The sequence below is a fragment of the Pseudoliparis swirei genome, chromosome 15, assembly GCF_029220125.1.
Source record: "Pseudoliparis swirei isolate HS2019 ecotype Mariana Trench chromosome 15, NWPU_hadal_v1, whole genome shotgun sequence".
Lineage (NCBI taxonomy): Eukaryota > Metazoa > Chordata > Actinopteri > Perciformes > Liparidae > Pseudoliparis > Pseudoliparis swirei.
This window is the reverse complement of record NC_079402.1, coordinates 18,552,612-18,577,126: the sequence shown is the minus strand read 5'-3', so window position 1 is coordinate 18,577,126 and position 24,515 is coordinate 18,552,612. Positions and strand designations below refer to the sequence as shown.

The 24,515-nt window shown below is 44.4% G+C and overlaps 2 protein-coding genes across 11 annotated transcripts in view; both read right to left on the bottom strand.

The window, feature by feature from the left end:
- The window catches only part of fcho2 (FCH and mu domain containing endocytic adaptor 2), a 40,035-nt gene extending 38,533 nt beyond the window's left edge, over window positions 1-1,502 (bottom strand). For all 6 annotated transcript variants that reach the window (XM_056432001.1, XM_056432003.1, XM_056432004.1 and 3 more), the window contains exon 1: window positions 1,380-1,502. In XM_056432001.1, coding sequence (XP_056287976.1) covers window positions 1,380-1,412 — 33 coding nt within the window. In that variant the 5' untranslated portion in view covers window positions 1,413-1,502. The remainder of the gene's footprint in view (window positions 1-1,379) is intronic.
- Window positions 1,503-5,342: 3,840 nt separating this feature from the next.
- tnpo1 (transportin 1) lies at window positions 5,343-24,515 on the bottom strand. Of its 5 annotated transcripts, none has more exons than XM_056432809.1 (25): window positions 24,363-24,515; window positions 24,066-24,186; window positions 22,656-22,731; window positions 22,269-22,418; window positions 21,633-21,739; window positions 15,807-15,940; window positions 14,810-14,891; window positions 13,843-13,965; window positions 13,583-13,701; window positions 13,211-13,271; window positions 12,902-13,067; window positions 12,553-12,705; window positions 12,243-12,468; window positions 11,166-11,337; window positions 10,906-10,992; window positions 10,725-10,832; window positions 9,458-9,616; window positions 9,277-9,364; window positions 9,098-9,196; window positions 8,891-8,986; window positions 7,016-7,091; window positions 5,998-6,097; window positions 5,850-5,924; window positions 5,540-5,685; window positions 5,343-5,425 (listed from the first exon to the last, which is right to left on the bottom strand). In XM_056432809.1, the coding sequence occupies exons 2-24, from the start codon at window positions 24,168-24,170 to the stop codon at window positions 5,578-5,580; spliced, it is 2,670 nt and encodes an 889-aa protein (XP_056288784.1). In that variant the 5' UTR covers window positions 24,171-24,186; window positions 24,363-24,515; the 3' UTR covers window positions 5,343-5,425; window positions 5,540-5,577. The 5 variants fall into 5 exon arrangements, 4 of the variants coding, with proteins under 4 accessions (XP_056288784.1, XP_056288782.1, XP_056288780.1 ...); XM_056432807.1 differs by having other exon boundaries at window positions 9,277-9,374; window positions 9,459-9,616; XM_056432805.1 differs by having other exon boundaries at window positions 9,277-9,374; window positions 9,459-9,616; window positions 24,066-24,183; window positions 24,363-24,439.

The following is a 24,515-nucleotide window of genomic DNA, read 5'->3' as shown; positions in this document are numbered from 1 at the left end:
ATACCCTACTAGTATACTTTTTCATGATATTCTAATATTTAGAGATAGGATATTTGAGTTTTCTTAAGCTGTAAGCCATAATCAGCAATAAATCAGAATAAAAGGCTTGCAATATTTCAGTTGATTTGTAATGAATCCAGAATGCATGACATTTTTGTTTTTTTAATTGCATTACAGAAAATAAAGAACTTCATCACAATATTCTAATTTTCTGAGACAGTCCTGTATATATATATACATACACATATATATATTTACATACATAAATACACATATATAAACATACATACATATATATAAACATACATATCTACATATATATATACATACATGCATACATATATATACACATATATAAACATACATACATATATACACACATATATATATATATGTTGTCAATATATGTGATCCAAGCACTACATTTCCAAGAGCTGTAAGGACACTTGATCATAGATGAATAGCAGCAATTACAAGTTTATTACCAAATATCTCCCATAAACATGTCATGACATTTACCTTTGGCTACAGTCCAACACCTCTCAGGGCAGGCAACTTATTTAAAAATATCATACTTGTAAAAGTGGTCAACCATGTTTGCAGTGTGAACAAACAGCCTGTCTGGCTTTGGTAGTGTTCTGCAAAAGCAATAATATTATGAAACAGACAGACAGGTTGTAAATGAGTATCAGTCGTTACAGGAAAGGAGATATGCGTTTACTCTTCAACCTGCGATGACAGCCGTCTACCGTGGCCACGTCAAAACGGAAGAGAAGTTACCTTTCGGAAGTAAATACACTGTACACACGTCGTAGTAACACACGCAGTACATGTGAGCTAACTATTCACCACAGTGAGAAGTCGGGTTCGTGTTTAGTTTTTTTTTACGGTTGTTCTATAACTTACTAAACATCTGGCCTCTCACTGAAACTTTGTTACGAAAAAAAAAAAAAAAAAAATGACGCGAGGGGCCAACGGCCGTGAGTGACAGCCGCTTCGACCAATGGCATTCGCGGAACTGACCATAAACATTCCAAGGAAGCCGGGGAGAGCCAATTAGCGGGAGCCGAGGGTGGACTCGGTGGAGGTTTCAGTTAGATGGGTTCAGAGGCCCAAACCCCGGGGTGGCAAAATAATAAACGCCGAGGAAAATGAGCGATGGCTGGGGGGACGAGGACGGGAGAAGGAGGGAGGGTGGTGGGGGAGGTCTGGTGACCGGAGAGTCTGGCGGCACCGGACACCGCCATGACGGCTACCTCAGTTACGTGAATAACACTTGATTCCTGGCTGACATGAACATGTTAGGTACGGGAACACAGCAGGAGAATTATAAGGAGTAGCAACCGGTGTAAACACCGCGAGTAAAAAGCACAACCTACCCAGAAATTCTCTAGGAAGTGGGGCGTTATCATCTTGTTTTATTCCTCTTGGCCGCAACTCTTAAATTGGTTGTAATGCAACTTTTATGGCAAAAATCATCCACCGTCCTCCCCCCGTTTCTGTTGTATCTGCCTTTCCCCGTTTCGCTCCTCTCCCCTTTCTTCTCCCTCCCCATGTAGACTCCACCTCCCCTATGGTTTCTTCCCGTAGACATTTAGTTTCAGTTGTTGGTGAACGAAACAGCGCTACCCATGGCGGACAACGACGGGCGATGCCTTCACGTGCGCTGCGTAAACCCCGGCACTCCGCCGGCTGAAAACGTTGCGGTTGCCTTTTTGTCGAGAATATTAATTGAGAATCATGCGAGTTTTAAAGCAACAATAAAAACACATTTATTATAATGAGCTCTAATAATTAATGACTGTATACTTTGCGGGCAGCTTCTGTAAAATGATCAATACGACAGCCTGTGTGTGAGTGTGCGCGTGCGTGCGATACTCTTTGCCCGGATTTCTTTGAAGATATAAGATGTACAGCAAAGAATGCCTAGATAATAGTGTTGCACTTGACTGTTTAAAAAAAAAAAAAAAAAACATTGGATTATAATCACACAATAGACCCACATTGTGAAACTTAACTGGCATGCAATCAACTGCAGCACTAGTTTCACAGCTACTGTATATAGCCATTCCACCTTGTATATACTTTGTCACTTTCTTGAACTTCTTAGACCGTTGCACTGTTTTGCACGGTTTGTTTTGTACTGCACTGTTTTGTTTTTGTTTTGTATTGTAATGTATATTTTGTGTAAGCACACTGAGTCACTTTACCAAGCCAAATTCCTTGTTTGTACAAACTTACTTGGCCAATAAAACCTGATTCTGAAAATCTAAAGCTGGAATCAATGTCCGAACAGGAAACATGCAATTGGAGAACATACACAAAGACAAAATGCCAGGAAATAATGTAAACAATTTATTGGAACATTGTACAGAATCAAGCAATGGTAACCAGTCACATCCACTATATCAGCTTACAAATATTACAAAATTACTACAATACAATATAGATTCTTTGCATGTTCCAAAATATTTGGTGGCCCCAAAAGTTTTACTTTTTTTTACTTTTTAAATTTCAGCAGCTTATTACAAAGAAAAAAAGAAAAACTCAAACCATGTCTATCAAAATTATGTTTTTGCAATTATTTGCAAAAAAAAAAAGATGAAGGCAGATAGTCTAATCAAGTCAGAAGGTTAAATGAGAATACGGGAGTTCTTCCACTAGACATTGCTTAATATTGGTGGGCGCTTTATAAAATACAATTTATTTTCAGTAAAGCTTCCTAGAAAGTCAAACTTATATATTTGCAACTTGTGTTTAGAACATTATCTTCATGAGTCGTCAACCCATTTCTTTGCTTTTAAGTGAGGCGTCACCTGTTTCTTTAGATACAGTGTTCTGTATATCTACTGCAAAAACACCAACAAAACCTCACAGTACTTGCTCTCAAGGCGTTGTGTACACATCACACTAAATATTCACCGTAGTATGATAACAATCACTTTTGACGAAAAGTACATGAAGTATGTGCAAGTTACCATTTTATTCCCCCCCCCCCCTCCCAACTGTATTCACATTTGACAGCTAGCAGTGTTGCACACATACACACATGAATGTAAATGAACACCCATGGCTGCCCACGTTAAATATGACGGGCCAGAGTTTTGCTAATCTTTAGTTGTTCAGAATGAGATGCATAAAGGCGTACACAAAAAAGGGGAAATCATAACAAATGACACTGAAACAGACAACCTGAGGTAAACACAGAGAAAACACGTATTCAAGTAGTGGAACACAACTACAATGTATAGCAGCAGTCGAGTGGGAAACACAGCACAGTCATGGTGGGGGGTTGTTACGCATGTGTTTTATAGGCCTGCCCTCCTGTGAAGGAATAACAGGACTGTTTGCGCACACACACACACAGACGCACACACACATACACGCCATAAAGCCATGATTACTCCATTGGTTTTGCATGCCAAACAGCTGGAATGTGACAGACAAAATTACTTTAAAACACAAAATGACGCGGCACATACAAGTACTTGCCTCTGTATTCCATGATGCATTATTGTGTCACCTGTTCACCTACTTCATGATAAATCCAAGAGATCATTTAGATATTGTTACGGCGTGAAAGTTCATCCACATTCTAATAACCCCGTTTGCGTGGAGATACTTATTGCATTTGGTAAATAGATTATTTACAATCTGTTACAACTAAGGTCACGTTCTGGAGGGTTTGGCTACATCATCACTTTCAAGCACTCGCTAGTTAAACTTTTAAGTGCATGTTACGGGCGTCGCAAAGGGTTAAAATACTGCAGTTATTACTCTGGCCAGCAGAGGAAAAATGACTGGCAGGGCATAAATAAAAAAAAAACTAAACTAAATTAAACTCCCCAACCCATCATGGAATACATTCAGGCTATTTGTAACTTAAACACAGAGACAATTTATAAAATATACCAGCGCAAAACAACCGGAGACATTAACATTGTTGTCGTTTCACAGTATTTAAAAACTATACATCCAGCTATGGGGGTCAACGTTTAGGGAGAACACTCCGGCAACACTCACGCGGAGTTCTAAAAGTCCCAGTGCTGCGATACATGAACGGATACTATGCAGTTTTAAAAACCTTAAATCGAAGCTCCCTCCCTCCCCTCCCCCTCCCCCCCCCCACACTGTGGGGCCACCAACATGCAAGAGATGAAAGTACCCCACAAGACACACCCACCCGACCCCACGACAGTCATCCCTCCAGATCATGCGTTTACGCACACGAAGCCAAAACAACCGAGAAGAAAAACGTCAGTACATCGAGAATCCAAAAAGGGTTTTAACATTCATCCGAGGCGGCGTTCCCTTCGGAGCTTCCCCCACGAGGCCCAGACGACACGAAAGGATCCGAGGCGTCCGCAGCTTCGCTCTGCTCGCCTACGAACGTCGACGCCGCTAGACCGAGCCCAGAGGTTCGCTCCCGACGTCACATCGAGGCCCCGAGACTGAAAAGTGTCTCCGCGAAGAAGGAAAAAAAATGTCGGCCGTGCTACGCTACGGCTTAATCGCCATAATTTTGTCAGGCCGAGGAAAATCGAACAAAGAGTACTGTAAAGAGATAAACTACGAGGTCGAAGAAGAACCTCGACGGCAACCCACACCACTGATGTTCCACGGCTTTTCACAATGACACAAGCATGCTACCGATTCCCAGAAGAGCTCCTCTGAAAAAGAAAACCTCGTGCTCGCCGGTCAAACGAAAGAAAAGAAACACTGAAAAGGAGAAGAAGAAAAAAAACCTTTAAAACTATTCTTGGTGATATGCAGCATTCTACAGTCGGGGGTCGGATCCGATGCGATGCTCTCAGCTTTAAGCTTTCCTTTCATGGAGAGAATCATGAACCATCAACTTAACTGCATGTTAAATGAACAGCCCTCTACTCTGCTGGTAGAATCCAGTCGTGTCGAGAGCGGCCACGCGGCCCTCGCCGGTCGGATGCGATGACAAAAGCGTAAATCTGGCTCCGAGGAGCGTTTTCTGCACTCTAATCAACAACAACAAAAAGAGCAAAAGCTTCCCAGAGTTCTGCAAAGTCTTCGGCTTCGCTCGCCTCTCTTCTCAGTAGTTCAGGCGACGGAGAAAAAAGGAGAAAAAAAGGGACGTTTGAGGGGAATAAATGGCGATCGGTTTTCCTTATTTACGATTGAGGTGCGATAACGTGAATTTTCCTCCCCATGATAAGGTTGCTCTGGCAGTCCCTTTACCCCCCCCCCCCCCACCCCCACCCACCCCCTTGCCTGTGCATGGGGGCACTGCAGCTACCACCTCCCTCCCACCCCGTCCTTCAGGTTAGAGAGGGGTCCGCACCCCCCCCCCCTGTCCCTCCCCTCAGCAGGCGGACCCTTCCCCCCCAGTAAAGGGTAGCAACATGTTCCCCGGGTAAAAGAAGTTCCTATGTTATCTCCCATAGTGGACGACCTGTGCGGAGAAAGAGAGAGAGAGAGAGAGAGAGAGAGAGATGCCTCGTTAGAGAAACAAACACGTCACACACACATATTTGTGTTTCTGAATGCAGGAGGGAGGGAGACTGACCCCAGCGACGAGGCACACACACACACACACGGAAACAGCTACACCCCGTAAAAGGTGGCCAGCCTCTCCTTCAGCGGCATGGGGAACTGATCCGAGAAGCGCCTCCAGTTTTCCTCGCCCACTTGGTTCTTGAACCCGTGAAAGATCTGAAATCAAACACCAGGAGAAGTTCACACGCGCTGCCTTTCAAAATAGATCCTGTGCACGACGGCGGGGTGTTATCAGTGGGCCAACCCCCGACATTTCGGCCACGGGGGGGGGGGGAGGCGGGGTCACCGAGTTGGTCTGTAATTTTACTCTGAGCATTTACCTTGTAGAACATGTCTCGGAGATCGTCCTTTGGATTGACCCAGGAGGCCACTGCGTCGCAGAAGAATATAAAGTCCTGTTCCAGAGAAGAGGGGTGAGGCAACATGTCAACCGGCAACTTAACGGCCGCCGTGTTTGCGGGAGCTCACCTGCACGACGCCTCCCGGGTTGACGCTGATCATCGTGCAGATCCCTCTGAACGCAGAGTCTTTCTCCTCGTTGTCTCTTATATTTCGCAGAGAGGTGCACCTGACGACAGGGACGACCACATTTAACATCACACATATCAAAAAGAAAAAAGAAGAATTGAATAAACAAGTGCCACTATGAACGACTACCGCAAATATCCATATGGATACACTAACGTTATATCTGAGAGAAAATAAAATATCGCCTATTTCCATCCTTAATGCAGATGTAATGTTTAGGTGTTTTTCTAATTATCGTCAATGTTAAAACATACAAGTCTTTATACGTCTACATCCGTGAGAGGAGAACATTGTGTCTCACGACCTAAGAGATAACCACAACAAGTCAAGCATGCACACAAAACACTTTAAAATAAAACAAAATCAGACGCTTTTGCTTTTAACAGGCTCCTGTGAGCTGGAATGGCTCCACTGTTGTCTACGAGCAGTGCGTTTCTTAAAAACCTCGTCTATAGCACCTTGAAAATAACATTACTTTTTGAAGGTTGGGGTAATTTTTTTGGGGGGGGGGGGGACTGGCGCATGCAGCTGGGTGACTGTCCGAGAGAGGGATGGAGGAATGCTCTTTTGCAGCATAGACTGCATCCTTTCTCGGTTGCTAAACCAGCAGGCGTGTAACTAGTCTAATCCCATGCATTTCTTAGGTTAGCGACAGTTAACGATGACAAAGAAAACAACTAGAAATTAAACAATGTATAATACATGAAGGTGCTACTGAGGCAAACAACACAAATCACAAGTAGGACCTAAAAGAGGACAGGGTTAGTCACATGGTTGGCAATGATTACAAACTGATAAGAAAAACAACAACAAAAACAACTGAAGAGACTTCTTTTGAGAAGGAGAGTGAGAGAGGAGAGCCACAGGGGAGAAAGAGGGGAGCAACAGGAGGCAGACGAGAAGAGAGGAGGAAAGCAAGAGAGGAGATGAATTAAATAAAAGATTGAATAATACACACCAGGGTCTTATAAACTGCTGTAGCATGGGTGCCACCTCTTGAGGACAAACGTAACCAAGACGACCAATTGTTATTGCTAAGGTAACGCAATCACGGTTACACACCACCAAACGCCAACCAAGACATGAGCAATGAGGAGGGGAGGAGAAAAATAAAGAAAAAACAAACAACTCAGAGACATAAATCAACAGAATCTGTGTATGATAATAAACAGAAGATTTCACTAGTGTTGATTATTACTGCCCCCCTCCAGTCACGGGGAGGAATGTAAAATATGACACTATTTCAAAAAAACATACAACACGTTTAAGGGAGAACACATTGACAACTTTGACAGGACATTCATAGAAAAAGGCAAACAATGGCATCTGCTTTCACAAATCATATGGGTCGAAAAAGACTATAGAGTCTTTTAGAAGAATGATTTAAAAGGTTATTAGCTTGGTTTAAAATGTGGCTCTCGATGCAGAGACACAGGCGAGCTAAACGTGTAGCATGTGACTGGCCTAAACAGGAGCACTTCACGTTGAGATTTCTCCCTTAAACTCACAAATGTTATTTTTTCCATAACAAACCGAAATGTTTCTCTTTTTTTGGTTCTTTTGAAGAAGAAAAAAGGAAAATATGACAGATTACTCCAAGGCAACTACATGGAGGGAGAGACTAGCATCCAGCACAGCAGGTTTCTTATGAGGCACAGAGGAGGGAGGACCTAAGTTTAAGAGACACAAAACTATGCAACATTCTCATTAACAAACAGGCATTTATGAACAGTCCAATGACACATGCAGAAAGCAGATGGTGTATGCTCATCAGAATAAAGTTCAGTGCAGGATAAGCTGATCGGAGACTAAAAAGGGGGAACGGTCCAGCCACACCCACCCTGAGCCGACCGTGGCGTTACGTGGCTGCCCTTTTTTTAAATTTAGTTCCGGCGATGCGCCGGTTCTCTCGGAAATCTCCACGACAGACGACATCGTCTCGATCTGGTCGAGTTATTCTGTGTCCGTGTCGTGTTTTCACACTTTTGTTGTTGCGTGCTTTCAATGCGTCGATTGGAAACGCGCAACAACAAAAAAAAAGGAGTGAACAATAATTCACTGGCCAGATGCAAATATATTCTCATGAAACTCGAATGTTACGACATTGTTATAACTATCGTGTATCCTGCATCAAACATTGGCCATTCTTAACAACATTTAACATTTATTGGCAGATATGCATCCACATTTAAAGAACAGTAAATTATAGCAACAAATAAACTGACGGCAAACAAACAGGAACACATCTAGTCCCTACGTCTCTTTAATTAAGGCAGGTTACACTTTACCCTTGAAAGCATCTTTCGAATGAGATCAAAATAATGATTTCAAATTAAATTTGTAAAAAACAAGAGCACAGTGTAACCTTTACTTTAAAATAATATAAAGGCTGTAAGCTAGGTGCCCTACGTTTAGTCAGATTCTGTGTTCTCTCACTCATTTGTGTATAGTTATTGTTTAAGTGTGACCTATGTGGGGCTGTGAACTCACCTATCTACACACATACCGCTCCTGCATTAACTGTCGTCAGTCCACATGAGTTCATCCCAAGACTGGGCCCTTACACGGCTCGCTCGATTCAAGCGTCAAGAATTCCACAACGGGGCTTGCCCATGTTGGCACATTGTTCAGCAGAAATATGTTGCATACTTTTGGTGAAACCAGCCAAACCTGTAAGGCCCACAGCTTTGGGATAGAGACTAAAAAGGGGCGGGGTGCCCGAGTGAGGTGGTGCGTGTGGTGGATCCCTGGCTGAATGGACCTGCGTGTTTCTGAGCACCTCCCTGTGTGCCGTGACCTGGCTGACTGGCTCAGCGCCGCCACCGAGTGGTACCTGTGTTCTCCAGTAGCGTCTTCGGGGTATTCGGCCTGTTAATGATCTCCACCAGCTGGTGCAGCACCATGGAAATGTACGGCTGCATTTCAGACCCTGCGGGTGGAGCAACGGCGGGAGAACAGGGCGGAAAGAAACACGTTTTACTCTGGCGACTGTACACAGGGGGCATATTGCAGGTCATGGGTTGAGATGCGAGGCGCTCACCCATTTGTAGAGATATCTCTCCGATTGCCCATGTTGCATTGTTGCACACGGATATTAATTCTGGATTTAAATTAGTACCCAGTATGGGGATAAAATCAGCTGGAAGAGGGAAAGAGAGTCAATTTAGCAACCGGCCAACAACTGGTTTCCCACCAGTGTCTGAAGTGCTCAGAACGTACCGATGCAGGGCTTGACGTGTGGGAAACAAGCCTTGGTCAGATCCCCCAGCAGCGCAAAGGAGCTTTGACGCACCTCTGGCATTTTGTCCTGAGCGGTCAGCGAGGACAACAAAAAAGGTTAACGACGCGAGTTCCTCGATCAGTTTATCAGATCAGCGGGCACGTCGTTCACTTTCTTCACCTGCATGCACTGGTACATGAGGGTGAGGATGTTGCTGCGGGCAACCAGCTCCTCGATGGTGCCTCCCAAACCCTCCGCCAGGCCACTGAGAAGATCCAACGCCACGATCATGAAGTCTTTGTCGGGGGCTTCGTACTGGTCTGGCTGTGACTGATAAAGCTAGAAAAGAGGAGGCAAATTTAATTAACACAAATAAATAATAGATAATCAAATTATAATTGCTTATAAGACCTGGATTCTAGTGAAGTCAGCTTGCTAAAACGACATGTTCCATCCACTGTTAATGATTGAAGGTGTAGTTTAACCCTTTACATTAAACCTGCAGTCCTTTATTCCATTTGGCCACAAGGGGGCAGCGAGCTGCAACGAGCCGTAAACACAACGTTGAGCCCCATTGAGCCCCAACTCATGAGAGCAAATCTGTGCGCCCCGTGGGCGTGTTGGTCTTATAAAGGGGTGTGGCCAGGCGCATTGCTGCTGCTTCGCAATTGTGAGGCAGCAGAAAGCGATTGTGCAATCGCTCAACGAAAACAAGGTCAAAAGTGCAGTATTGTCCTGCCATTTAAAAAGGGCTTATCGCTCAGATAGTAACAGGCCTACATGGTCCCAACGTGTGTGTGTGTGTGTGTGTGTACTCCACACTACTACAACACGTACACTGCTCTGACATACAGTTTCGCCCAGCAGCGATTTACTCCTCAGTTAAACAGGTTATGCATTTGCTGATATGAAGTCCAATGGAGTCGTTGAACAGGCACAATATGACACGGCAACAATAATACAGCGACTCCCGTCAATGGACACTAACCCATGGTAAACGAGTGCCCTCCTTATGAGTAAACTCCTAAGCCTCATTATAATGGAGACATTCAAATTGTAGATAAACATTTGAAAGCTACACAGCTTTTTACATGTTTTTTATAGCTTTTCGAATAACATTTTCACCACAGAAAACCGCTCGCTTCTCCAGTAAGCAGCATCCGCCATTTCAATAGCGATGTGCACCCGACTTCTAAATTGAATGTGAGACGACTGCGGCGGAACACAAATTAAACCAGACAAACACACCGATGGCTAAGAGACCTAATATGATCCCTTTGCTCCTTGGGCTCTTCTTTCTTGCCTCGTGGAGCCGGACACGCCCTAAATATCTTGTGACCATGTGCTTACCACGCGCTGTAGAATGAAGAGTCCGTTATCTCAATATACAGATTATATGACCGTAAAACCCAAAACAGTGCGCTTAGAGAGAAAGAGAGACACTCACCATGGCTTGAGCGAGCGTCTTCTGCACCAGGCTGACACAGCGCTGGTACACGGGCTCACAGTAGGGCAGGAAGCCATCCTGCAGGGCCGTGGCTACAGACGACAGACACTGAGGAAGGCAAGGGGTCGGGTCAGGGGCCTTTCTACACACCGTTATCATCAACTTCACACCAGCGACTCACTTCTAACAAAGGGAAGAGATCTTTGTCTTCATCTTTCAACTGGTTCCATTTCTGGATGAGTGGCGGCATCAGCATCTGGATGTATTCCTAGGAAGTAACGCAGATTAAATGAGTCCGCACACAAACACCGTACGATGAGTCGATGCTCGTTCATCTTCTGGGCACGACGTCTATCCGACAACGGCAGAAAGTACACCCGCCACGAGAACAATGAAATGAGGAAAGGAGGAGTGAACGGTCCATATTTCTGTTCTGCATACCGGTTTATTGAGATGATGCCCCACCGAGTCTGCAAGTGTTCCGATGGCGTCGTAAAGAATGAGCAGATTTTTGTGCTGGTACTTGCTGAACGCGAACACCAGTGTGTCCAGGATGACAGCCAGGTAGGGAACCAGCTCCGTGCAGGCCTCCTCCTCCAAAGTGGCAAAGGCACTAAAAAGAAGGCAAGGAAGAGGACATCAATTTGTCTCCGCTACATCTCAACGACCTTCGAAACGTTGCAGAGAGACAAGTCAAGGTCATTCATTAGGGTTCCCACGCTTTTCTAAAATTTTTATTTTTATTTTCATTGATGACCTAGCTGGTGTGACGTACAAGAATCACACCACACAAGAACAACATGTTCCTCTCTGTGGCTGTAACCTATGAAATCAGCTCTTAAATGCTTAGAAATTATGACAATAGTACAAACACAGATGAAGGAACTGCTACAAAAGATCAACATTTCATGTTTCCGTTACAGTGCAGCGTTGCGTTCGAAGAAACATTGGCCGCGAAGTCAAAAAGTAGGGCTACAACTCATTGTTTTGATCTATTCATTATTATCCAACCCTCTCAGGAACGCCCAGAACACATTTGTAACTTTATTTCCAGGACACGAAAGATATTTAGTTTACAATGACTGGAAACATTTTTTTTTCAGGACACTGATTTAGTGGAAACTAGAACGGGCACTCGGTAGAGCGCATACCTTCACATATCACAAGATTGGGCATTGAATTATGAACATTTTAGCATTAGTTGCATGCCAATTGGATAGAAATTGACCGCGTTATGGTAAAAAGAAGGTTTTGACCTTTTCATGACCTTGACCCGATCGATCTAATCAAATGGTCCCCGGATAATAACCAATCATCCCACCAAATTTCATGCGATTCGGTTTAATACTTTTTGAGTTATGCGAGTATTTACAAATAAATAAATAAATACACGGCAATCAAAACGTAACCTTCCGCATTTTCAATGCGGAGGTAATAAATACTTGAAAAAAACATTTTTGAGTGGAATGCATGACAACATCCAAGCTAAAAATGGTGCCGGGTTCCATCAGGACGTACCTGCACGCAGCCTCCTGCACACGCTTGTTGCTATCCAGAATTCGTTTGAGCAGCTCCGTCATTAGCGGCTTCAGGTACGTGTCTGGAGGCTGGTTGACGACCCAGTGGGCGTAACGGCTCAGAGTCCAGCAGGTGATGGAGCGCACCAGGGCCTTTTTGTCGGACAAACACTGCACGAGATGGGGAATGAGCTCCGGCAGGTACGGGATCATGCCCTGCATGCAGCCTGGAGGATGAGAACAGTGTCATTGTTCTGCTTCCATAGTCTGGGGGGAGGCCTCATGCCCTGTGCTTCACTTCGCCTTCTTACCTTCAGCTATAGCCCCCAGCACGAGGATGCCGGACTCTTTAACGACCCACTCGGGATGGAAGAGCAGCTCTTTGAGAAGGGGCAGGAGGTGCAGCAACAGATCGTCCTTGAACACGTTGGCCAACACGTCCAACGCTGCGGCGGAACACTTCCCTGATGTTTGGTGAACGGTAGGAGGACAGACACGCAGACAGAGAAGTGTGCGGACAGACGCCACAGGTGCAGCAGACGCAAAGAAAGAATAAGCGAGTCAATGCACTGTGTGTTTGCTCGCTCTGAGTAAAGAGAACAGGAGGACATAAGGAGGTCTCGAGACAAGCTCCATTTAAAAAACGGGCACTGAACTCACGCAGGTTCCAATCAGAGATGGTATCGTCATCGTCATCCAGCTCATCGTCGTCGTCGTCCTCGATGCCGTCGCCCTCGTGCTGCTGGGCGACCGTGCGGGAGCGGTGGAAGCGCGGCCGGATGTCCTGCTCGTTGTCCGGGATGTCCTCGTCTTCCTCGGTGTCCCCCTGGGGACGGATGTGCGGGAGGAAAATTTAAAGACGCGCAAAGTTGCCACCACAGAGTTGGTCAGACAAAACACCGTATCGAATGTCTCGGGCCAATACATCCTTCTACCTACATGTACACATATTAGGCGATATGAACTGACCGTGAGCAGGATTATGTCAATCTCGGAGTACTTCATCCCGTTGACAAGCACAGGAATGAGCCTGCAGCAGAGGGGCACAGGAACAGTGATGAGAACAAAGGGCGAGGACGGGTCAGAGCCCACAGGCAATCGCTCACACGGGACTCCTGCTGAAGGAGCAGTTTCATGGGACAGCGCGTTGAACGATGTCACAACTGAGGTCAACAGTCAGGGTTCTTAATCAGCCGACTTGAGGTAAGGGAGAGAAATATCATCCTAGTACAAGGTCTTCACCAGCACACCGTCAAGGTTGCTATGAATCAACAGCAATACAAAGTTAGACTCTGTATTGTGTGTGTGTGTGTGTGTGTGTGTGTGTGAGAGTTTCCTTACTGAGAGAGGTGTCCACACAGCACTTCCTTACACACGGGCTGCTCCGCCAGAGTAAGCCAGAACTCACAGGCTTCCAAGGCAACATTTTCATCGTGGTCCTGAGTCCTCAGTAGCATGTACTGAAATTACACAACGAGGAGATTTAATCGATTATACTTTTAGATTTACAAAAAAAACAGTATTTCTAAGTGAAAATGTGATGGACGCAAATAAAAATCAGATATATTTATTCTTCATCTTTACGCCCTCGTGTAACTCACCTCGACGATGTTATGCATGTGCGGCAGGAGGCGGTCCAGGCGAACCTCCAGCAGCATGACGAGCGCTCTGCACACATTCTTCCTGACTTCGGATTCCTCGTCGGTCGCCAGTGCAAACAGGTTCTACGAAGGATAGCACGACGCCGGGGTCAAATATCTATGCATCTATGCGTACTATGCACAGTGCGAGACACCAGCTACGGCCACGGAAAACTAACAATAACCGCTGCACAGCATCTCAATTACACAGTGCGGAATGAATACGAAGTCAAAACAGTCATTTATCACATTACATTCTTGTGTGGTATAAATACTCTGGTACCAAGATGTTAGGGTGTATTTTGCAGTTTCACAGTTTTAACCCTCCTGTTACCTTATGGTCAATTTGTCCCCATTCAATGTTTAATGTCGATGTTCTTTCGGGTCAAACGTATAAGAAATATCAACTTTTTTATATATTTAAAGGGCAATTTAGGTAGTTAACAAACAAACATAAAGTACCTCACACTTAAACTTGGAAAACAATATTAATTCTAATAATTTTCTGGAGGTTTTAATTGCTGGGGTCAAATTGACCCCGAGGGTAAAATATGTCAGTAAATATAAAGGTAACAGGAGGGTTAAACATTGAATGGGGTCAAATTGACCCGAAGGTAACAGGAGGGTTAAGTGTACAAATAGTCTCTTGCCGTTTTAGAATTGCTTAACATTTCAAGGGGGGTACATGTTGCCGCACAAAAATTTACAATATTATATGTAAAGGTTACTCTGAGTAATATATTAAGCTTGCACTTTATTTTTAAGTTATTCTGTACCTCTTAAATATAAATAGCACATTCAGCCATACAATCAAGACATTAAGAATCCTATTTAAAAGCAATTAAAAAAAGGACATCAAATGAAAAGTCCTGTTTGAGACACAAAAAGGACAACAGAGACACAACAGGTGCGTAACGGTAAGACTTGCCTCAATGAAAGGGTCGATGTGCATCATGAGCGCCTGAGTCCTGCTGATGATGAACTGATTCACGCAGGCGATGGCGTGAGACCTGCGACACAATAACCGCCACGTGAGCGCCACTCAGACACAACTTACACACGCGTGGCACCCAACGACTATGAAGGCAGCCAACGTCTTCCTCTCCGCTCCATCACCACCGGTTCAGCCGCCTCACCTCCGTCTCGTGTCTGTTGCGTCACCACAGGCCGAGACTTCAACTTATATTTGGACGTTTAGTCGGTCTTGTAAACAAACGGTACGCGCGCCAACAAATCCATCTGCTTCATAAAACATACTCACTGGTCGATGATGCATTTACGATAAGTTCAAGACATAAATGCTCTTAATGATAGGAAGAGGGAAAACAAATATTCTATAAGTTGATATTCTTAATACAATACCATTAGGAAGTGTAATTCTTATAATTAGGAAGCAGCAGTTAAAGAAACCAGAGATGTTGTTCCTTCCCACTACAGATTCTGATAACTGAACTTGATTATCCCCAGATATTAAATACGAAAAATACTGTAAAAGAAATTACTTGAATTTGAAATAAATGTTATTCATTTCTGACCAGCTGTCAACTGCTAACGTCTGCAGCCATGTCACACTCTACTCTAGCACCTGCGATGGGTACTGAGCACGTGCAACTCTCAACCGAGATGAGGAAGAAAGGATACGGATCGGGTAGCGAGTGACACGTGTTGTTATTGTTGTTGATTTTCCTGTGTTTTCCCCATGACATATTACATGATACGACAAAGTGATACTGGATCGGTGCAGAACCTTGCCTACTCGATGATACCCGATCCAGCATTTTAACACTTTTCATTGCAATGTCCTAAATCCTCCCAACCGACGACGTAGCAGAGACAAACGCGGACGGTCAATTTGTTGGCGAGAAATGGTTTGACGTAAATTCGGCTTAATCGTCAAAAACGTCGGACGGTTTGGGCGCCGATACCTTATCTTGGGGCTGCTGTGCTTGAAAAACTGCAGGAACTTGGGGATCATGATGTTCAGAGGACGATCCAGAATGTCACTGTCCAGGATCTCGGCAGAGTCTTCGCAGATTTTCTGCAATGCTCCAAACGCTCCCTGGAGAAATAAAAACAACAACAACAAGAGAGAAGGTTATGAAAAGTCCAACATGGAGGCAGGTGACACTGCAGCTCTAAACGAGGGTGTGCAGAGGAGGAATGGATTTAGGTTTCTGTTTATAATCACATTTTTGCTTTTGACAATCTCAACAAAATATTCTCTCTCTCTCTCTCTCTATATATATATATACAAGCTGCTTGACTGATGGTTAGTATGCATGTTCACAATATGCTGCAGCCTCCCCCGTCTCTCACAAAAATGCAGCCCCGACGAGCGATACAAGAAACAGCACGGCGCCGACACCGACGGAGTCTGAAATGGGTTTCCATGGAAACAGTTCCCACGTCGGCGTTGCTCTCAGATGACGGATACCGAACGCTCTCAAATAAAAATGTGGAGGAGCGCAAAAAAGGGATGCAAGTAAGATGAGGAGGAGACCGTGTCAAGGTCACAGACGGAAGCAGACAAATGTTACCAAGGTCAACGCAGACGTTTCCCTCCACTGTGGACAAAATGAAAAGGACTCGTCTTTTAGATTTGATGTTCTCCAGATTTTGAAGATTAAACAATGATTGTTTTTCTTTGTCGTTGCAAAAACAGCTTGTTCCACTCCACTAGATTGTGTCCATGTGCTGCTTATGCCACTGCATACGAGACGTCTTGCTCTGGTGATAAACAAATTTTTTTTTTAAACATACTAGTTGAGGATGTCACACAGATTTACTATAAATTATGAACATGTTTTCTTTTACAGATTCTTTGATCAGATCAATCTGAAAGGTATTCCTGGCATTAAAGATGTAAAGTTAATTCATTGTGATCGCTGTAGCCTGTGGGAGAATACAGGCCACAAGACAAACGTGTTTGTACTCTCTACAGCCATTTTCTTCAACTTTCACGAGAGGGAATGTAAACCACAGCAGCAAAACAATTCTCTGCCATCTTAACTTTACAAATGTGCCATCGGGGAAACGTTGTCCGTCCACTAAAGCCGTTTAACCATCGATGTAAACACAGAACCTTTTATTTCCATTTAGAAAAGCAGAATGCTATAATCGTTTTGTTTTTGTCTAATTAATGAATGACACGCAGCAGCAGATTTGAGCTCTGGAAACACTATAATATACAGATATGTCGCTCGATGCAACTCATCCCATCTTAACCCTCCTGTTCCCTTTAGGGTCAATTTGACCCCATTCAATGTTTAATGTCGGTGTTCTTTGGGGTCAATTTGACCCCAGGCTGTTTTTCACTGTCAAACATATAAGTAATATCAACTTTTTTATATATTTAAAGGGCTATTTAGGTAGTCAACAAACAAACATAAAGTACCTCACACTTAAACTTGGGAAACAATATTAATTCTAATAATTTTCTGGAGGTTTTAATTGCTGGGGTCAAGCTGACCCCGAGGGTAAAATATGTCAGTAAATGTGAAGGTAACAGGAGGGTTAAAATGTGTGGCGCCGGACCCGAGGCCCCTCCCAATGACATCCAAAACGTAATGAGGGGCGTTTCCGTGCGTCAGAGAAGGGCAAAGAAATGGCATCTCGCCGACACTGGGGCGTCTAAAGTGTAATGCCTGCCTTCTAGCGTGGATTCACGCAACTAAACAGCTCACCCCTCCTCCCGCTCAGTGAATCTGAAGAACGCCGCGGCACAAACGAGCACCGAGGTGTCAAAGCGGGTTCGTCGACTTCATCCTCGCCACGCCGTCACAGCCGCCCGACCAAACCGCCATTAATCACAACAGTCAAACTGCTCTCGGGAAAACCTATATAAAGCCATCCGCCCACATCACACCCGGCCCCCCTACACACCTGCTCCTGTCCTTCTTATAGAGCGTGTGGAGAGGGGGGGGCGGCGCCACAGGGGGCTTTCATTCAACCGCCGCTCTGCAGCCACAAACGAGACGGGACCTTCGGCACGGCGGATGATACCAAGGGGAAGAGAGCTCGATTTATCGTCTCCGTATTACAGAAATACAGACACTTTGTCGACTATGACGAGATGAAAATACCCAACTTCAAGCTGAGGCAGACAGTTTATTGTTTGGCGTCACAATTCAATTCAGTTTATTTGTAAAGCCCAATTTCACAAATTTGTCTCGGAGTGCTTTACAATCTGTACACATAGACATCCCTGCCCCAAAACTTCGCATTGGATCAGGAAAAACTCCCAAATAACCCTACAGGGGAAACAAATGGAAGAACCCTTCAGGAGAGAACAGAGGAGGATCCCTCTCCAGGATGGACAGAACAATAGATGTAATGTGTACAGAAGGACAGATTTAGAGTTAAAACACATTCAATGAATATGACAGAGTGTATGAATAGTTCGTAGTCGGCATATTCCACGATGGAGACCTCCACGATCCATCAGGCAGATGGCGGTAGAGAGGAGGAGTGGGCGGAGTCTCAAAGTCACTCGGGAAAGAGTGTCCTGTATGAAACTGGATGAAGTGTGAAATGAAGGACTGGTACAGGTTACTGTATGGGGGATGACGTAAGAAATGAATGTACTCGTGTAGAAGAGCGAGCATGGGCCTCATCTGGGTGCTGGAGGAGGAGGAGGAGATGGGCTTTATTTAAATGTTGTTGTTTTTTGCCTCGGCAGAAAGCCGCCTTCCCTGGCGTCCCACTTGTATTACAATATGCTGAAAGGTTATGATGGAATGTTTCCCCGATAAAGCCAACCACAAACTCATAACCCCAGAATTAAGATACCGCATTACTCAAAATTAATCCCTACACGCCCTCAATTATACCACGTGTCCAACTCTCTCTCTCCTCCCAACATCAACTCAAATAGATCTAAAGAATAGCAAATAACAGAAGTCATCTCGGGGCACTTATCGTAAAGCGACCGTGCTCTTTACGATATCGTTTACAGAAAGTCCCAAGCGCTCGATAAAAGAAACCCCCCCCCCATCGGGCCGTTACAGACAGAGTGAGACGGCTGTCCACTCGCAGCGAGGATAATCCAGTGAGTGACGAGGATCATCTTGTGTCCGAGCAGCGGAAATGCACGACCCAGAGGACGCGCTCCATCGATCTCACGGTCAACACGCATCCCCCCCCCTCCCCCCTCCTCGTGGCTTGGACTACAAAGTACGCAGTGTTCTGAAACCGTACACCGGCAGCCGCCAAACCCGTTCCCAAAATAGATATCAAAGTGCCGGTAGCAGTAATGGCAAGGATTATAATTTCGGAGTCTCTGTGGCAACAGTCAACACCTTGAAGAACGCAGTCGGCATGCCGCGGTTTATTTGCCGTCTCGAGTGCATTTACAAGCGCCGCTGCAGTTGGAGTCGACGCGGCGCGGAAATCCTGGAGCTTTTTTTCCCCTCCACACACACCTGCAGCCTCCGACACGCATTTGGACGTTAACGGATAAAAGATGTTTCGTTAAGAAGAACTAACTTTCACTAGATTTCCATAACACAGGGTTCTTACACATTGTGACCAGTGGATTTCCAGGAGTTAAAAACAAATTTCCATGACCAAACTGAAATCTCGGTATAAACATAAAAAATGTAGAACATTTTGCGTATTGAGAGCGTACGCCGGCTTATATTTTAAGCGTCTTTCTTTAAAAAAACATAATAATTATTTCAAACTCGGCGTAAATGAACATGTGATTATAACACATTTCCATGACTTTTCCCAAACTTTTATGATATCATTTTTTCCATGACTTTTCCAGACCTGGAAATGACCATTTTAAAATTCCATGACTTTTCCAGGTTTTCCATGACCGTAGGAACCCTGAACCCCAACGCTGCATTTGGATATCGTCCCAAGCAGCGACACGAAAAACGACGAGCCTCAGCCAATCTCAGGAGATCACGCGGCAGCCTGGGAGGCGCGGTTCTGTTCCTGCCACACGGTTTGTTTCAGGGTTTCAGGTCCAGTGTCGTGAAACACAGGCTAAAAAAAAAAAAATATATATTTTTTCTGTTTCCAAGTAAATTAAACGTTATAAAAAAAAAAGCTCGCTCTCCACCACCTTTTTGTGGTGGGTGGTAGCCGACATAGCACCTGCCCTGCGTTCAATCTCAAACCTCACCTCTTGTCCAAGTATAAATCAGTTCACACGCGTCATGATTGCCAATACGAATACTCGAAACATTCAACACATTTATTTTATAGCTCTGTCGAGCTGTAAAAGTACTTATAGTCAAAAACAAAAATACAGAATGCCGTTAAATCACAAGATTAGAAGAGCCTTTTTTTTCCTTCTTCATCCAGCTCCAACTCAACCGTCAGACATTAAGAAGCTCTCCTGCCTCCAAGCTGCTGTTCACAATCATAGGGAGCCTGATGAGGAGTCGCTGCATTTGGTCGCTGTTCAGTGTTAAGCCTTACACACACACACACACACACACATACACTTAAAGATCCTCTGCGGTAAATAGCTGACCTAAATCTCAGCGTCTGAATGAGCTTTAGAGACGGAGGCCGGCTGTGGTTTTTTCCGTTGCATCCCGTGAAACATTTTCCTGCCCTTCAACACGACTGCGGCTACGTGACAATTTAAACGTGTCGCCTAAATGGCGCTTGTTCTCCAATGCGACGTACCCACCTCCTCTATGGAGGCTGATGTCTCTATTTATGACCAGAGAGTTCATGTGAGCCGCGTATGGGTGCGGCACATGAGATGACCCAACATCCACGACGAGCTTCTGTATTGTGGTTGTACAGACTGCTGCACTGGAGCACTGATCCATCTTTCACAAGCAGTTAGTCGCTGATACGATCAAGACCTCAGGACACGAAGCACTTCTTCTCTATCAAATTAATACTTATAATAAGCAAATACATTTTTCTTTTAAATGCAAATAATTGGACAATAATCAACTAAAGAGAAAAAAAAACTGAGGTTGATGCTGTGTGCCAAGTCGGAAAATGAGGGCATAAAAGTTTTCTGGTAAAAAAAAGGAGGGGGAAAAAGGATAGAAATAGAATGAACAAGAATGGGCACTCGGTAGAGCACATACCTTCGCATATCACAAGATTGGGCATTTAATTATGAACATGTTGGCATTAGTTGCATGCCAATTGGATAAAAATTGACCGTGCTATGGTAAAAAGAAGATTTTGACCTATCCATGACCTTGACCTTTGACCCGATTGATCCCAAAATCTAATCAAATGGTCCCGGATAATAACCAATCATCCCACCATATTTCATGCGATTCAAGAAGATTTTGACCTATCCATGACCTTGACCTTTGACCCGATTGATCCCAAAATCTAATCAAATGGTCCCCGGATAATAACCAATCATCCCACCAAATTTCATGCGATTCGGTTTAAAACTTTTTTTGTTATGCGAATAACACGCATACAAAGTTCCCTGCAAACTGAAAAAAGGAATGAATGCATGTGCCCATATTTAATGCTAACCGAGTTGTCAGATTTGATTTCCAATATGATCACATATCTCAAATTTAAACTGGTGGCTTCTCTCATTTTCTGTTGCCATTGCTCACACGTTCTGCTCTTTGCGAGGTTTTCATGGTCTCTTCTACAGCATAGACGACCACTGCCCCATATTCTGTATGCGGGGGGAGGGACAACATATTTTTCTGCCATCATCAGCACGGTGTAATGATTAAAATGTACATATGAAGTAGACGCTGATTAATGAGCAGACGGTCACGGCGCGTCCCGTGTTTTATCCTCACCTCACACGTGTTGTAGTCCTCAGAATCCAACAGCAGGCAGAGTTTAGGTAAAAGCCCCGGCCAGTTCTGTAGCTCTCCCTTGGAGGCGATGGTGGTGATGAGGATACCTGTAAAGAGGACAACGGCACTATTAGTTTAGCTGGTGTGACGAAAAATGCAATTACATCATATATATCATACTATGGTTTTAATGCTGCTGTCCAATGAGAAGTTCACTTGTGTATTTTTTCGGCTGTTGCAATAGTATAAAGTGCCATTACACACACAATATATATATATATACACACACACACAGTATATATATAATTAATAATGATTCCATCTCAAAGGAAACTATCTCAAGTGTGTCATTATATCAATATCTGATCTTTAATATCAGCCGGAAGTTATTTAGTATTGATGACTAATAACTAATTTATTGAATTCATCTACTCATATTACTTTAACCCGATTCGTTTATGTCGAGTGAAAATAATTCATATTTCCAAAATAATTGATGTAGGTTCAATGTTAAAGTAACAGCGTCCCACACTACAGTACCAGGGTGGATGTTTTCAACTTGTAGATGTGAGCATGCGAGATACGACGAGCGATCAATTACTGCAGCGTCTTAAATAACAATCACATTCCACTTACCCACGGTGGCCCGGATGAGCGGAGAGGAGTCTCCGATGTTTTGGAGGCACTCCCCTTTGATGAAATCAGAAACGCCATGAGGGAAGTTCTGATAGTGGGCTTTCACGTTGTTCTTCAGAATCAGCCCACTGAGGGAGCGCGTCGGTTCATCTTGGGCACGGAGGTAAGAGACGGATCGTAAAATGACACATTTAAAACATTGTTTTTAACCAACTGATACATAGACTTATATTTATTCATTGATCTACTCAATTTTTAAACATGCGTGTCTTGTTGCGTTTTAACTAAGAGCAATACAGCCACAGCATCCTAGAATGTCTTAAAGTGACACGTCTGAGGTTCACGAGGAACAGAACCACACCCGGAAACAGACGACAGAGGGCTTACCTTCCGATTTTAACTTGGTCAAAACGAATATCAAATAGTTGTTGAAGTCTGGATACTGGTTCAGCTGCTCAAGTCTCTGGGAAAAGTGGTTGAGGTGCCGACTGTACGTATTCTGGCATGTTAAAAGGTTAGGAGCATTTTAGAACTGCAATCTACTACATGCTATTTACGGAGGCGGATATTATTTTCACCTGAAGATGTGTCAAAATGGCAGAAATTCATGTGGTGAAGTGAAGTGTTGGTGTGCAGTAACAGTATATTGGTGTGTGTGTGTGTGTGGGGCGGGGGTGTTATAAATGTGTCATACGACTCGACTGAGCACTGCAAGTACCCAGACAGATGGCGTATTTAGGGCTGTAGCAGCAGGTCGTCTATGAGTTAATGATGCAGTGCACATGAAGCGTTACATAAGCGAACCATTTAGGATCAGCGTGCAACCAGACAAAAGACAAGCGGGCCAGCGGCATGCAGCGGGTGGTTATGAATTGTTCTCCGATACAGACGCGTGTGGGGTGACAGATTTATTGTGCAATTTAAATGTTACACAGCTCTGATTACTAAACCACACGTTGGCCAGATAGTTCTTTAGATTTGTTTTCGTTTTAGATGTGGACAAATCCTAATTTAAACACAAAATGTCACACCCAATTCCCCTGTGACGAGAGAAATGCACACGTTTGTACCCTGGTGCATGTATAGAAAAAAGACAAAATAAAGCGTGTAAATCATAGTCTATTCAGAGCCTTTAGTTATCAAGCTCCTCTTCTATTGAAGCACCACATTTAAGAGTACACTTAAGACTTTCCTCTTTAATAGTGCTTATAGTTAGGGCCGAATCAGGTTTACCCTGGTCCAGCCCCTAGGTATACTGCTATAGGCTGCTGGGGGACATCTTAGGATACACTGAGCTCCTCTCTCCTCTTCTCCAACTCCTTCTGTATGAATTAATTCCTCCTGTGCCGACGTGAGGTCTCGAGACAGAGGACGACGTATGTGTACAGATTGTAAAGCCCTTCAGCATCAATACAATCACCTCTACATCACTATTACAAAACAGGGTCTGCTTTCTTTAGAGATTATTCATATGCAAAAATGATGTGCAATATTCAAGTGTGAAATGAATTGCATATTTAGTCCAGTTATAGGTTGTGTCGTTTCCTCTCCTGCTGGTCTCAATGCAAAGGGAGGATGGACATGGAGGCGATTAACTGCTGGATCAAGACTTCACGAGACGTGTATAGACGTCACATCAATCCCGGCAAAATACTTCGATACCCAATGCTATAAATACCCCTGCACCTGCTGTATAACGGTAACCCACCCGGGGCTAGCGTGGGTTGCCCGTCACGTACGAACAGCCAGCGAAAACGCGGATCACGACTCGGTTCAGGGGGGGTAGAAAAAGGATACTTGCTGGACGGATCTCTGCGTGGACGTGTCCGGCGACTGGGACTCTTTCAGCAGCTGTAAAATCTGTTGCAGTCCCTGCTCGTCTGGCTTCCACTCACACTCCATCTTGCTGTCGCCGCTGCTGCGGATAAAGACACAACATGTTAGCTAACCTAACATACGCGCACACTCACATGGAGGATTTGTCTTCCGACGTCTCTGTGGCCGCCCCGGCTCGCGCGAACAAGACACGAGCGCGTTCCCGTGAGGCGTTTTCTGTCACGTAAACTCGCTTTAGGTGTATCGAAATGCGTTTACCCCGGGGTCTTGTGTCGGCCGACCGTTGGTTGGTCTTTCCGTTGAAATGTCGACCGTCCGTCTGGCTTCTCAGACGCGGGCCTCTTACAGCGGTCACATCCGTTTTCGCAACAAGCTAGGAAGGAAAAAAAAGAAGAAGAAGAAGAAAAGCTG

Excerpts from the sequence above, each read along its gene's own strand:
- tnpo1 (XM_056432807.1), bottom strand. The coding sequence starts at position 24,170 with ATGGAGTGTGAGTGGAAGCCAGACGAGCAGGGACTGCAACAGATTTTA. Across the intron at positions 12,469-12,552 it reads GCTGGGGGCTATAGCTGAAG|GCTGCATGCAGGGCATGATC; the intron begins GTAAGAAGGCGA and ends CTCATCCTCCAG. Across the intron at positions 9,617-10,724 it reads AGACGCTCGCTCAAGCCATG|CTTTATCAGTCACAGCCAGA; the intron begins GTGAGTGTCTCT and ends CCTCTTTTCTAG.